General features: G+C 56.3%; 2 protein-coding genes across 5 annotated transcripts; one reads left to right on the top strand and one right to left on the bottom strand.

The window, feature by feature from the left end:
* Window positions 1-348: 348 nt before the first annotated feature.
* Window positions 349-2154, top strand: FAM212A (family with sequence similarity 212, member A). 2 transcript variants are annotated; one of them, XM_004676153.2, is made up of 2 exons: window positions 349-539; window positions 1312-2154. In XM_004676153.2, exons 1-2 carry the CDS (start codon window positions 489-491, stop codon window positions 2110-2112), a joined length of 852 nt encoding a protein of 283 aa, XP_004676210.1. In that variant the 5' UTR covers window positions 349-488; the 3' UTR covers window positions 2113-2154. The 2 variants fall into 2 exon arrangements, with proteins under 2 accessions (XP_004676210.1, XP_012590673.1); XM_012735219.1 differs by having other exon boundaries at window positions 471-539; window positions 1040-2154.
* Window positions 2155-2320: 166 nt separating this feature from the next.
* On the bottom strand, window positions 2321-11281 carry UBA7 (ubiquitin-like modifier activating enzyme 7). 3 transcript variants are annotated; one of them, XM_004676152.2, is made up of 24 exons: window positions 11201-11281; window positions 10949-11117; window positions 10735-10869; window positions 10527-10633; window positions 9663-9753; window positions 9423-9558; window positions 9129-9226; window positions 8874-9020; window positions 8274-8456; window positions 7982-8089; window positions 7765-7845; window positions 7530-7685; window positions 7288-7453; window positions 7007-7209; window positions 6845-6909; window positions 6577-6757; window positions 6429-6503; window positions 6005-6188; window positions 5469-5551; window positions 5112-5204; window positions 4839-5030; window positions 3177-3269; window positions 2999-3099; window positions 2321-2543 (listed from the first exon to the last, which is right to left on the bottom strand). In XM_004676152.2, the coding sequence occupies exons 1-24, from the start codon at window positions 11254-11256 to the stop codon at window positions 2414-2416; spliced, it is 3033 nt and encodes a 1010-aa protein (XP_004676209.1). In that variant the 5' UTR covers window positions 11257-11281; the 3' UTR covers window positions 2321-2413. The 3 variants fall into 3 exon arrangements, with proteins under 3 accessions (XP_004676209.1, XP_012590485.1, XP_012590486.1); XM_012735031.1 differs by having other exon boundaries at window positions 2463-2543; window positions 3082-3269; XM_012735032.1 differs by lacking the exons at window positions 2321-2543; window positions 2999-3099 and having other exon boundaries at window positions 3187-3269; window positions 5120-5204.
* Window positions 11282-12939: the final 1658 nt, after the last annotated feature.

Below are 12939 nucleotides of genomic sequence, written 5' to 3'. Positions count from 1 at the left end.
CGGCCCCGCGACTAGGGGCGCTCTCCCGCGCACTAACGCGGCTGGTGCCGGAGGGACCGCACATCTACCCAGGGAAAACCGGGAAGCGAGCTGTCCCGGGTCGTGCAGCTTCACTTCCCGGGGAGTCGGGGAGTCGGGGAGTCCCGGACCCGGCCTCGCCCAACTTTCAAATACAGTGCCGCCCCACCCACCAGGGCTGGCGCGTCGTGGGAGTGGGCGTCGAGGAGTGGGCGTCCAGCCTTTCCACCCTGGAGCCAGCCCGCGGGGCGGGGTCACTTTAGCTCCGCCTAGGCCCCATTGGTTGCTGCTTCAGGGGCGGGGCGCTCCTGCCAGATGTTGGGGCGGCGATGGGAGCTACGGAGAGCGAGGAGCCGAGGAGTTGGGTGGAGGGCGAGGGCGCCGCTGGCCGGCCCGCGGGGCCCTCTCGGCGCTGCTCCCTCTGAAGTTTGAGGAGGAACTGGCAGGCCTGGCGGGGTTCCGGCACGGGCATGCACAGCGCTCGGCTTGACAGCTTCCTGGGCCAGCTTCGCTGGGAACTGGTGAGGCTTGGGAGCGGGTACAACTTGGGAAGATGTGTATGGGATGCTCGGGTGCCCTGCCGTTCGGCTCCGACGACGCATGGTTGGGGATCTGTGCCCTCTTTGTTGGGGATCTGTTCCCAACGCCCGTGTAAGGCGGATGGGGGTGGGGTGGCGCAGATGGCCCAGATGGCCCGAGTCGGGTTTCGGACGGTTGGGAACTGAGTTGGGCATCAAGTAACAACCGCCCAGCTGGCCTTGCTACCTACCGGGGCTGCATGGAAAGTTAGGGGGGAGAAGTTTCTTTGCGGGTGGAGCAGGGGGTGACCGTGTCTAAAGAGGAGTTGGTGCCGCTAAGGATTTCCCCTACCCCAGGTTAGTCTGTACGGCCTTCCTCTCTCCTTCACCTAGTACTCTGTGCTCCGAAAGACAATGTGGGCTTTGGGGAGCTGAACTCCCCAGAAGCACGGGATACTCCCCCTCCACCCCCAGCTCTGAGTAAGAACTACTTCCCCATGCAGGCCCGCAACCCTGCCTCCCGCCCTGGTGGCGGGTGCCGACTTGCCCAACTCAGCGTGCTGCAGCCTGCCGGGACTGCCACCAGGTCGGCTGATGTGAGCCACACGAACCTCGTGTGCCAGTGCCCCCATGTAGCCTCTGCGCCCACTCCAGGCCTTGCTGCCCAGGTCTGCAGGCCTATCCAGGTCTCTTAGGCCTTCTGTTCTGGAATTGGGCTGTCCAGGCAACAGGAGTGATGAGACCTGCCCCTCGGACCTTTGCTTCTCTTCTACAGCTGTGTGGCCGGGACACAGGCTCGCCCCCGATGCCTGGCCCTCTACCAACACCCCCCAAATCCGGCCCAACTGTGAGGCTCCGCAACCACCGGCTCAGGGCTTCAGATGCCTTGGAAGAGGACTCTAGCTGCTGTGCAGAGGAAGAGGAGGAAGCTGTGGTAACCAGAGACAGGAGTGTGGCCTTGGCGAGATCCAGGGAACATGCCCTGGACTGGGACTCTGGCTTCTCGGAGGTATCAGGCAGCACATGGAGAGAGGAGGAGCCTCCCACACCCCAACAACCAGTACCCCCAGCACGGCACCCCCACAGACAGCACCTCTTGGCCAGTGGCATCCCCCTGCCCAGTGGGGCCCCTGTGACCAGTGTACCACCTGCCCACCGACCACGGCCCAGGTCTACCCCAGATGCCTGCCTGGAGCACTGGCGGGGGCTGGAAGCTGAGGACTGGACAGCAGCCCTGCTGAGCAGAGGACGCAGTCGCCAGCCCCTAGTGCTGGGGGACAATTGCTTTGCTGACTTGGTACACAACTGGATGGAGCTGCCTGAGGCAGCGGGGGAGGGGGAGAGCGGGGGTGGGCCCCGCATCCGTGCTCGGCCCCCTCAGTTCCTGCATGGACTCTCTGAGCAGCTGCGGCGCCAGCTGGCCAGGGCACGGCGGGCAGCCATGGCAGGAAAGCGACTGTCATGCCCACCTCGCCCGGAACCTGAACTGCCTGCAGACGTCTCCCGCTTTGCCGCTCTCATGAACTGCCGCAGTCGCCAACCCATCATCTGCAATGACGTTGTCAGCTACCTCTGACCCTGCCCTCCAGCCTGGCACAATAAAGGCCTTTTTCTGGACTGTCCTGGTTCCATATCCCTGAAACTCCAGGAGGCAGCCCAGCTCATGCAAGGCACAAGCCAAGCCAGGCAGGCACATCTCAAGAGCCTTTTCCCTCCCTGGAGGGGTCCCTCACGCCCACGTCCCATCCCATGTACTTTATTACCCCATGTTTCACCACCCATCCTCTCCACGTACTCTGCTCCAGCGGGCATTTATTGAGTGCCTCTTTAGTGGGCTCAGATGCTAGACTTGATAGGGCTGGGTGGTGGCGTTGCCGTCATAGTTCATAATGCAGGGGTGGGAAGGCAGTGTCCTCCTCCTCACCCTCACAACTGAGCTCCAGTTTCAGCACCCGCTGCCCAGGCGCAGGCACCTGGCCTGTCATCTGCTGCACCAGTTCCGTCACCCTGGTGGCATGGGGGGAAGGGGATAAAGTGGGGGAGATGAGGTAGGTTAGCAGTGGTGGACAGAGAGTCACTCGGCACGGACCAGAGGGTGCTGATGGGCTATAAGGAGCCCCAGCCAGGAGCAGGAGCAGCTCAAGACAGGAAACATCTGAAACTATTTTAGGAGCTGCTGACTGGGAGGCCAGGAGGCAGGAAACTGCGAGTCCCTAGGGAGAGGCTGTGAAAGGGGGGCTGAGCAGGGTATGGAGGAGCCAAACAGCAACTCCTGGAGGCCCTTCTCAGGCTCTTGGCCCTTGCCCCACCCACAGTCCATTTGCTGGCTCCATTTGGCAAAAGAAAACTTCAGGAAGGTGTGAGGGGGCCGGAATGGGGTTGAGGTGAGGAAAGTCTGCATGTCTCCCACCTCTCATCTCCAGGATAGGAGGAGGCCTGACTATCCCCAGGTGTGAGCTCACCTGAGGGGCAGATGCTGGGCCTGTTTTTCAGGTGACCACCCTACTGAATAGAGCACGGCTGGGCCATACAGCAGCATCCTCACCTTCAGCTTGTGTTGTTCCTTGAGAGACAAACAGGTCAGGTGCCGGCTGGGCCAGGCTGGGCCAGGCTTGGGGGTAGGGCAGGAGTGGGGCACACCTGGAGATAGGCCAGCAATGACTCCAAGGTCCTCTCGGGCTGCCCAGCAGGCACCTTCAGACGGTGCCAAGAGGTCCACCTCAGGTTTTGAAACTGGGAGGGAGTAGTGAGGAGGAGTGAGAAACTTCTCACATGCATACCCTCCCCCTACCCCAGTTACTAGCAGTTGATGGCCACTCTTCTAGGGGAGGAGCTGGACTCTGGGCAGGAAGAAAAAGTCAGGGGTGGGGGTAGAAGGTGGGCTCTAGGCCCAGAGTCTCAGCACCCTCATGCCCACGCTGGGGCCAGCACAGGAAATGAGGCTATGGGGCCCTGCACAGGGAAACAGGCTATCCATCACACAGGCTAGTTGTGTGTGTGTGCGCGCGCGCGCGTGCGTGTGTGTGTGTGTGTGTGTGTGTGTGTGTGTGTGTGTAGGGGGTGGTGCTTCCTGAGGAAGCTAGAGCAGGGCGCTGCAGTCTCTGATAAATCTGCTTGTTCCTCAAATGCAAGACTGAGGGTTGGGGGGTACATCCTGTCCCCTCATCCTGTACTGCCAGGATTCTGGACTACTCATGGGCACATAGGGGCACAAGGCACAGTGACTATCAGGGCCACACTGGCCCAGAGATTTTGACAAGAACATATCCTGTTCCTGTACCCCTTTTCTTCTTTATTTCAATAGTATTGGGGTTTTGGTGCCTGGAGTAAAAGGGAGAAGGGTGGCAGGCTGCCAGAGGCCAAGATACTGCCCCCCCTAAATACACAGTCAAGCTGAGATGAGGTCAGAGAGATGGGGGACCCTTCCCTTCCCCCTCTACCATGGACAAAGGCAGCTTGTGTGCTAGCTAGGGGCTGGGCCCCTCACAAAGGGACTCTGTGTTGTGGCCTGAGGGACCCCAGGGCTGATCACCAAAAGCCCAGTGCTGGCCCATAACCTTTCTCCTCTTCCCCAGTGAGAGTACTCTCTCTACCCCTCTCCTGAGCCCCAAGGAAATGCCAACTGTTATAGAACCTGGGCACACAGCCAGGGATATTCACCACCCTGCACTTGAGGAAACACACATGCACACAAACCCGGGAACACTGGCATGTGTCCTTACATCCAGACCCATGCAAACCCACATGGAAGGAGAAGCAAGCACTCCCATCTGGCACACAGATGTGTGAGCTTACCCCCTCCATGCCCACACACCACTGAGCCAGGGATCCCAGACCCCACTGCCCTCACACCTGTGACACGTATGCACACATATGCACGGGGCTTCAAACTCCACACCCATGGTGGTCTGCTCAGTGCCCTTTTATTCAGCTCGGAGAGGGTGGCCAGGATCCCCCAGCTCTACAGGCAGAGGTTAGGCTCTGTTTGGGGCTAATGCCTTAGTCCCCCCTCCCGACCACTATTGGGAAGGAGGGGGCTGTGGGAAATGTCTGGCTCCACTAATGAGTTAAAGCTGCAGCTCCCCCAGACCCCAGGCAGCAGAGGGGTGGGGGTGGGGGTGGCTGACGGCTGCTTCCTGTGTCTGACAGGTCCCAGCCTGGCTTTGCAGCAGGAAGCGGGCTGGAGGGAGTCTTGAGGACTCCCCCAGAGTCTGGTTCTTAACCAGAGTAGGAGCTGTCTGCTTGTCTGGGAAGGTGTAGGGAAAACCTGGGTCTGGTGTAGGTGGGGTATCAAGGACTCACCGTGTGGCTGTCTGGAGCAGGAGGTACCCAGCGGCTAAACATGTTTTCAGCCAGTTGCAGATAGCTGTGGCGAAATGCACCAAGGGGCCGTGGGCTGTCCACCACCTTGTACAGCTCCAGGCCCATCAGGCCTGCCACAGCTGCTGTAGTGGTGGCAATGGCTGGAATAATCTGGCCCATGATTCTCATGCTCTGCCAAGGTCAGGAAAGGCCCAAGGTATAGCTAGGATTTGATACTCACCTCCAGGCCTAAACCCTAAGGGTCCGCGTTACCTGAACACGGTTGGCCGGTGGGATCCCATAATTCTGAGCACGTAAGTTAGCTGCTGCTGCCACAAAGTCCATATGGAAGTTGCTACCATTGTCCTGTGAGGCCCAAGTGCCAATAATGTTAACGGTGCCCCAGGGCACCAGCTTGGCTGTGTGCCATTGCACATGTCTACACACTTAGGCCAGGTCGACGCACATCTCCCCACTTATCTAAAGCTAAGGCTCAGGGAAGATGAATCACTTCCCAGGTCCTACTTGGGGAACAGCTCAGACCAAGGGGCTCCAAAGCTACCTTCTTAGTTCCTGACCTTCCCCAACAACCTCCCCCATGTGACCTTTCACCCTGACTTGAGCTCCTACCTTCTCAAACATCAGGGGCTTCAGGGGAGGACCCTTGCTCCAGGCTTCCAGAGCTTCATGCAATTTCTTCAACTGCTCAGGACCTGACAGGAGAAGGGAGTGTTGGGGGAGTCGTTGGTCCCCTCACCTACGCTCCCTGAAGCCTGGTGCCTATTCTTGGTCTCTGCAAAATCTGTCATTTACCACTTTAATGGAGACCCTTTGATTAACACTGCAAACTCCTCCCAGCAGAGCCAGCCCTCGCCCATGGGTGTGTGTGCCTGCCTGTGTGACTGTCCTCACCTGGGGGCCGAAGCTTGGTGCTCTCCAGGACCCAGAGGTGTGGGGGTATCTTTTGATGAGGATTAAGGAATGGGGCAGGGGCTAGGTAAGGAGAGGGCCTACTGAAGGGTCAAGGGAAGGGCCCAAGCCTGAGAAAAATAAGATCAGAAGGCATGAGAGGTAATGAATTGGCTGCAGGCCTGCAGGCCCCATTTTACACAGGTAGAGGACAGGAGGGTGGCCACAAGGGGGCTGGGCGTGGCCAGGGACCTCACCCAACTCAGTGGAATCCTGAGCTAGCTCCAGATCACTCGTGAAGGAGACTGCCAGGTGTTGGAGGCCAGGCAGTGACAGCACCCTCAGCAGTTCCCTGAGTGCATTCTGGTCTTGTGAGCCAGGCAGCCCATGCATTTGGGCGTACAGGTTAGCAGCAGCCAGCACATAGAGGAGGTGCGTGTCCTACAGTCGGACCAAGAGCAGCAGAGGCACATGGGTGTGAGTGAGCATGTGGGAGTGCGTGACACAGGGAAGTCACTGCCCACTTGTGAGTCTGCTTTTGTGCGTGCCTCTGCCTCACACGACAGACACCCACATGTGCATAAACATGACTGTTTCTTAGCACCTGCAGAATACAGAGGTCCCTACTTCTGCTCTAAGAGGCACATTCCCATCTCAGGGCTCCCAGTGGACTTCACTCACTTGGTTGGCATCAAATTCCAAGGGCTGGGGACACTGTTTGGGACCCGACCAGAAGGGAGTTCCGTCCTCAAGCACCTAGCGAAATGTAAGCTGTTGAGCTCAGGCTGGTGGCTCTGAACCCTCAGCCTCCTAACCCCTAGAAACCCACTTTCTCAGGTGAGAAGTGCCTCAGCAATTGCCTGATGCCATGATGGAAGCACAGCTGCCAGTGGCTAACCGCCCACACCACACAGTCTCGCCAGGTTTGTGGACGCTCTCTCCGTTCACCCAGTACCTCCTGCAGTAGGGTCAGCCTCTGCCCTTCTGTGTCTGACAGAGAAGAGAGCCCCCTGTGAGAGAGAAGGAAGTTGGTCAAAACCCTGAAGATTCTGGTGCTGGGACCCTGGACTCCCATGCAGCCCTGATGGAGGTCTTACTGTCGGTGGCAGTTGATGAACTCAGCAGAGAGACGGAAGAGTCCTTCAAACTGATCCCGAGCCCACTGTGGGGGCGGAAGGACAGCGAGGTGTTAGGTGAGGAACAGGTTTGCAAGTGAAGGCTAAGCCAGTTGGGGGAGCGCTCTGCTCTTCAGGGCCTACCTGCAAGGTGTGCTCGACTGTGCTGGGGAAGTGCCGTATAGTGCAGACAGGATAGGGGGCATCCTCAGAGGCAGTGCCGGTCGAGGCTGCATAAGTCTTAGTCACGTGTGGCATGAACACTGAGGCGCTGCCTAAGGTGCCCTGTGTGCCTGCCTCCAGCAGTGGCTTCAGGTAGTGGGTGCAGCGAGCAGCGACATAGTCTCCTGACAAGTAGGCAGAGGGTCAGGAGTGGGCCTGGTTCAGCCTTGGTCAAAGGGCTAAGTGCAAGGCTGAGCACTCACGGGCCTGGAAACTGTCTAGAGCAGCAGCCACACCATCCACACTAGAGAAGAATTTGTCCCCGAAGATGTGCTCTGTAGTGGGATCCAGTGGGTAAGTGAATGGGGTCACCTTCAAGTCTGAGTTCAGGCGGTATGCGGCCTCTGCTGCCACGGTGGCCTTGGGCTTCTGAGAAAAGAGCAGGGAGAGATTGGGTAGGGGGAAGGACAATCCAGGACACAGTGCGGGAGGGAACAGCACTCACCCCAATGTCTTGGGATCTGAAGAGGAACTGGCGGCTGAGGTTGGAGCGCTCTACATGGTCCATGTCAGCAATGGTCACGCCCCCGTTGTCCCCGGTCCCCAGGCCAGTGAGGGCAAACCCTTTGAGCAGCTCGCAGCCAATTGCACCAGCACCCACCTGCCAGCAGGAACAGCCTTATCCAAAGGGCCTGAACTGGCTCTCCAACAAAAACTCCCAACTCTTCCCCACAACTCACCAGGAGGTAGTGCTGGTGGCAGAGCTTCTCCTGAAAATGAGCCCCAAACACTGCGATTTGCCCATCATAGCGGCAGCCTCTCTGGGGGACACAGACAAAGGGCAGTGATGGCTACTGCCCTGTGCACAGCATCTCCCTCTTACACTGAATTTTCTAGGGCAGGATCTTGGCACTGTTCTTTCAGTTTTTCAATGGCATCACGACCCCAGCTTCTCACCGGGGCACAGTCTTCAGGGCTGGGAAGGGGCTTCCCATCTTCTGGAAGACAATCCAGGGCATCGAAGTACAGCCACTGGTCCAGGGGCTTGAACTTCTTGGAGACTGCCTAGAAGCCAGCATTTTAGTCGGGGAGCTCCTGTCATCCCCTAATTCCCTTAGATACTGGCCAGGGACTGCACCCAAGTTGGTGGACCTTCCAGGGCCACTGTCTGGTGTTGGGCACACTCTGGCACTCATACTGACCTCTGGAACCTGCCCAACCTGACCTTGGCTGTGCCATACATACCTACCTTCAGCACTTCTTGGGCAGTTACTGCACCCAATATGGCTGCCATGGGACTCAAGTGACCAGAGCTGCTCAGGGCGACTGTCTGCACTAGTGCCTCATCCAGCAGCTCTTCCAAAGGCTCTCCCCTTGTGCCCTTCAGTGGTTCCAGGGCCCGGGCCAGGTTCACCACCATCTCTGCATCACCCTGTGGGGTAGAATGCTGTGGGCATAGCAGCTCCAACCTAAACTCTACCCCTTACTCAAGTCCTTTAGGGAGCCATCCACCCCATCCCACAGAGGGAGTGGAAACATTTCTAGAATGTAGAGTATCACCAAGGATGCTCCGAGCCAGACACTCAAACAATGGGCCCGGAGGCTTCGCTGACCTGGGTGCGGCTTCAGGCCTGGATCTGAACGGCTAGGAGGTAGGAGGAGTCCCTGGCTTTGTGCCTGGCACTTTCATGCACCCAGCCTCCTGTCTGGAGATAATGTTTATCATCCTCCTTTTTACATGTGGGGAAACTGCATTTGGGATTCAAACTTGGATTTGAGATGCTCATTGTTGCCTCCTGGCAGGTAAGACCCTGGTACGGCCAGGAAGAAAGGCAGTGGGGTCACTCACAGGATCCCAGGGGTGGGGCAAGCGGCCCTTGAGGTGCTGGAATTTGTGCAGTGCTCGGAAGGCTTGATGCAGGCTGTGAGCACGATGATCTTCCTGGGGACGCTGGGTTACCAAACGGGGCTGGAGCAACGATATATCCAGAGGCTTCTGCGGGGGTCGGGGGGGGGAGCACCCGGAGTGCTTAGGGTCAGGCCTAAACACTGTGGGCCCTTTCAAGTGCCCACACTCCCCCATTTCCAATACACCAGTACTCACATGGCTCACGATTTCAGGTCTCTTGACCTCAGTGACAACCCCCCCACGCAAGTAACGAGAGAAAGCTGTTGTGTCCCCAATCTCCAAGGTGCCGTCCTCTGGGAGAGATCCAGCCCAGTCAGTTTAACCTTTGAACCTGAGTAGTTCTTTACATCCCATCCTGTTTTGTTTTATGTCTGTGTCCTTGACCTTGCTCCACCCTAAGGAAGATGGAGGAAAAACCGAGCCCCAAGAACCAAGTTATGTCCACCAGGGTCAGGACACCAAGTCTGGAGTGGCAATGGGCTGGCTTACCCTGCACGCAGATGGTGTGGGGAGCACAGCCGTTGAGCTCCACCATGCCCTCAATGCCCAAGAAAGTCACCAAATCCCCATCTTGGAAGAGGTGGGCATCAGCCTCTTTCCTGAGAGTGAGAATCCCAGGGGAGCCCTGGATAAGAGGCAGCATGTTTGAGAGGTGCATGGCCCTCCTTTGCATAGGCTCAGGCAGCCCCTCGATGGTCAGCAGGTGAGTGCCCACACTTTAGCACCCACCTGGGAGATGTGCTTGATGGCAGCTGTCAGGGGTTCTGTCTCTGTAGGGTCCTGTACTGTGAAGTGCTCACCAAAGTCACAGAACAACTGCCTGTGGGGGCAAGTATGGGCCACTGAGATGGCTTGATGGCTAGCCACCATGGGTTATAGTGAAGGTGTTAAGGGGAAGGATGTCCTAAAGGAACTCTGCAGAGTCTTATGGACTCCACCCCCTGCTCCAGCTTTCTGGACCCTACACCCTACTCCAGTGATTGGAAATTACAACTCCCAGAAGTACCAGGGAGAGAACTGCGAGGACCCAAGGGTGGAGCTAGCAGGAATTCTGGGACATTTGGGGGATAAATAGGGCACGATTGCATCTCTCACTCTCGCTGGGGAAACGGCTCTCTGGACCCAGTGACTAGGTGTGTTCAGTCAGCCTAGCCATAAGACATTCCAGTTACTTTGTATCCTGCTCTCTTTCCCTGGGTTGTTTCCTATTCCTTTCCCCTTTTGTAAATAAACCAGTTATTGACCCTTTTGTGTGTACCTGCCATATAACTGAATTGTGAGCGCGCGGGTGAAGCCCCACAGACAGGCGGCCCAGTCCACTCTGGGCTACCCTGTAATGAAGGGTGGAGGACATCAGGGCAAATCTTGAGGGCCAGAACTGGAAAAGGAATGCTGGGAAAGGTTTAGAAGCTGAGGTGTGAGGGAATTGCTGGATAAAGTCTGGGGACCAGGGTGGAGGAAGCAGAGGTGAGGACTGGGACCAGAATCAGGAGTGGATGCTGGGGCAGGTCTGGGGCTGGGTAGAGCAACACTGAAACAAGCTGGGAGCTGGGGACCAGTTGCTGTCTACATGTGGCAGGCCGTCTCACCTACCCCACAAGGCCCCGGGTATCAGCCACCAGAAAGCAGATTCCATGCTTGTGGCAGAAGGTGCCCACCTTCAGCTGCTCCTCCAGCTTTGAGGCAGTCAGCACCACCACCTGGAGGGACATTATGATCAACAAGGCCAGAACTACTGCCCAGCCCACATTTCAGGCCCGAAGAGGCACTAGACTGGCTGGAGAGTAGGGCTGGGAGGCACCTGGAAGTTCCGTAGCAGGTCTTCAGTGATGTCACCTGTGTGGACGCAGACCTGAACAGCGTCATTGAGCTTAGCCACAGGTCCTTGAGACACTTCAGCTCTGCTCTTTTCCAAGTCCTTCTCTGAGAGGAAAAACTACAGAGAGAAACCCAAGATTTCTTGGGGTTTCTAGCCCCACAGTGGTCTGGGGACCCCCAGTTCCCAGGACCCTCACCTGAGCAGAAAGATCAGACCAGCAGGTAGGGTAGGGATCATGAAGGGTAAGGCTGCTCACACCCATTAGGACCAGGTTCTTGGCCACCTCAGCCCCCAGGCCCTGAAGCCCTGAGAGTAGGACCTTGGCTTTCTGAATCCTCTGCATGGCTGGGAAGCCCAGCACACACCTGGGGGTGGGAAGTAAGAAGGTAGGCAATTGGAGAAGAGAGGTCAGAAGGCCACTCCACCCCCTTACCACTTTAGCTCTCACAGCTGCCGGGAGTACAGCTCCTCATCCAGCAACTTGGAGGTCGCCAGAACATCCATCCTGAGGCTTAGGTTGGAAAATAGGCTGTAGCCTTTAGAGATGGGATTGTTGTGTGGGAGGCAGTGCCAGGGGAGGCTGGCGCCCAGCTATGACAACTGCAAACAGACTAAGGGAGGGAAGCACACTATTGGTCAGTTTCTTTCTGGTTCCTCTGTCATTTCAGGGAAAACAAAAGTGAAAGTAAAACTAGACCAAGTCCGAGCGTCTGGCCCTGCCTCCACCCTCCTTGACAGCCTGGCCCAGCAATGGTGAGTTCTGGCAGCCCTGGGGCACAGACAGGGTATAACCAAGCTTGTGGAGGGACCGTGACTCTCTTTGAGTCGCCCATGTGGGCTGGCCTCCTGTGGCTCTCTAGATGTCCCAATCCTTAGGCCCCTGACTCCCTTAGCTGTTCCTGCCTGAATGGGCTTCCTGACCAGAGTGCTGGTAGCACTCCAGTGAGAACTCACTGGGCCCCTGCTGTCCCCTACAGGGGGGCTTAGTGACCCTACAGGGTAGAGCTCCTCCCATCCCAGAGACTGTGGGGTAACACTGTCCCATCCCCGTGGCCCAAAGCACAGACCTGGGGTGAAACCTAACATCTTTGGGAGTGCCTCCTTGGTCCTCAGCTCCTCAGAACACAAATGGCAATGGGTGACCAGTCAGCGTCTCTTGCCGGGGATGAATCTCAGGACTCAAAATGGACAGTAAGTCTGAGTGCCAGACCTAAGAATGGGAGGCATGAGGCAGCCATGATCACATGTCCTTCTTTTTCATTTAAACTTTGATTTCAAAATAGTTTGATTCAAGGCAGTTGCAAAAACAGGCCAGAGAGATCCTGCATACCCTTTACCCACGGATACCTTCTTAGGAACTTGAAAACTGTTTTCTGGAGAATGCTCCACAATAAGCAAAGCCAGGTGCTATCATAAAGTCTTGTTTTAAATATTTATTTTTTGCATAGATGATCTGAGTGTAGACCAGAGGTGCAGGGGATGAGAGGAATCACCAGAGACAGTGGGGAGTGGATAGGTAGATTTTTTGAAATACAGTGCTAAGGGGAACAGTGGCAAGACAGGACAGGTGTGCTATGCCATATGTGGGTCACCTCCCTGGCCGGGATCAAACGAGGCTGTAAGGATGATGTGCTGAGACATAACCACTAGACCACCAGGGAGGCCCCAATTTCTGGTTTTAACTTGAAGTAAAATTCATGTAACATTAAGATAACCATCCTAAAATGTACAATTCAGAGGCAGTCACTGTTTCGTCATTGTGTAGCCACCACCTCTCTCTAGCTTCAAAACTTTTTTGCTTTCCCCCGAACAGCCTGACCACATTAAATAATTACTACCCATCCTGCACTCTGACCCCCTGGCGAACACTTTAGGGATTTGGTTGTCCTGGATATTTCATAACCATAAGAAATGTGATCTTTGACATCTGCTTTTTTTCAGGTAGCATCTTTTTGGAAGCTCATTCAAATGTAGCATGCCATGCCTCGGGGTCAGCATGCCTGTGGCTGTACAGCACCCACCGTATGCAAAGCATTTTGTTTACCGTTACATGTTGATGGACACTTGGGTTGTTTCCGCCTTTTAGATATTTTGACATCTTCTGTTACAATCATTCTTGACTGTGTATTTGAGTAATTGTTTTCAATTATTCTGGACAGGATTTTTCTTTGGATAGGAGTTGAACTG

The sequence above is a fragment of the Condylura cristata genome, unplaced genomic scaffold, assembly GCF_000260355.1.
Source record: "Condylura cristata isolate star-nosed mole 26May11 unplaced genomic scaffold, ConCri1.0 scaffold00004, whole genome shotgun sequence".
NCBI lineage: Eukaryota > Metazoa > Chordata > Mammalia > Eulipotyphla > Talpidae > Condylura > Condylura cristata.
Note: the sequence above shows the minus strand (reverse complement) of the source record. Positions and strands in the feature narration are given on the sequence as shown.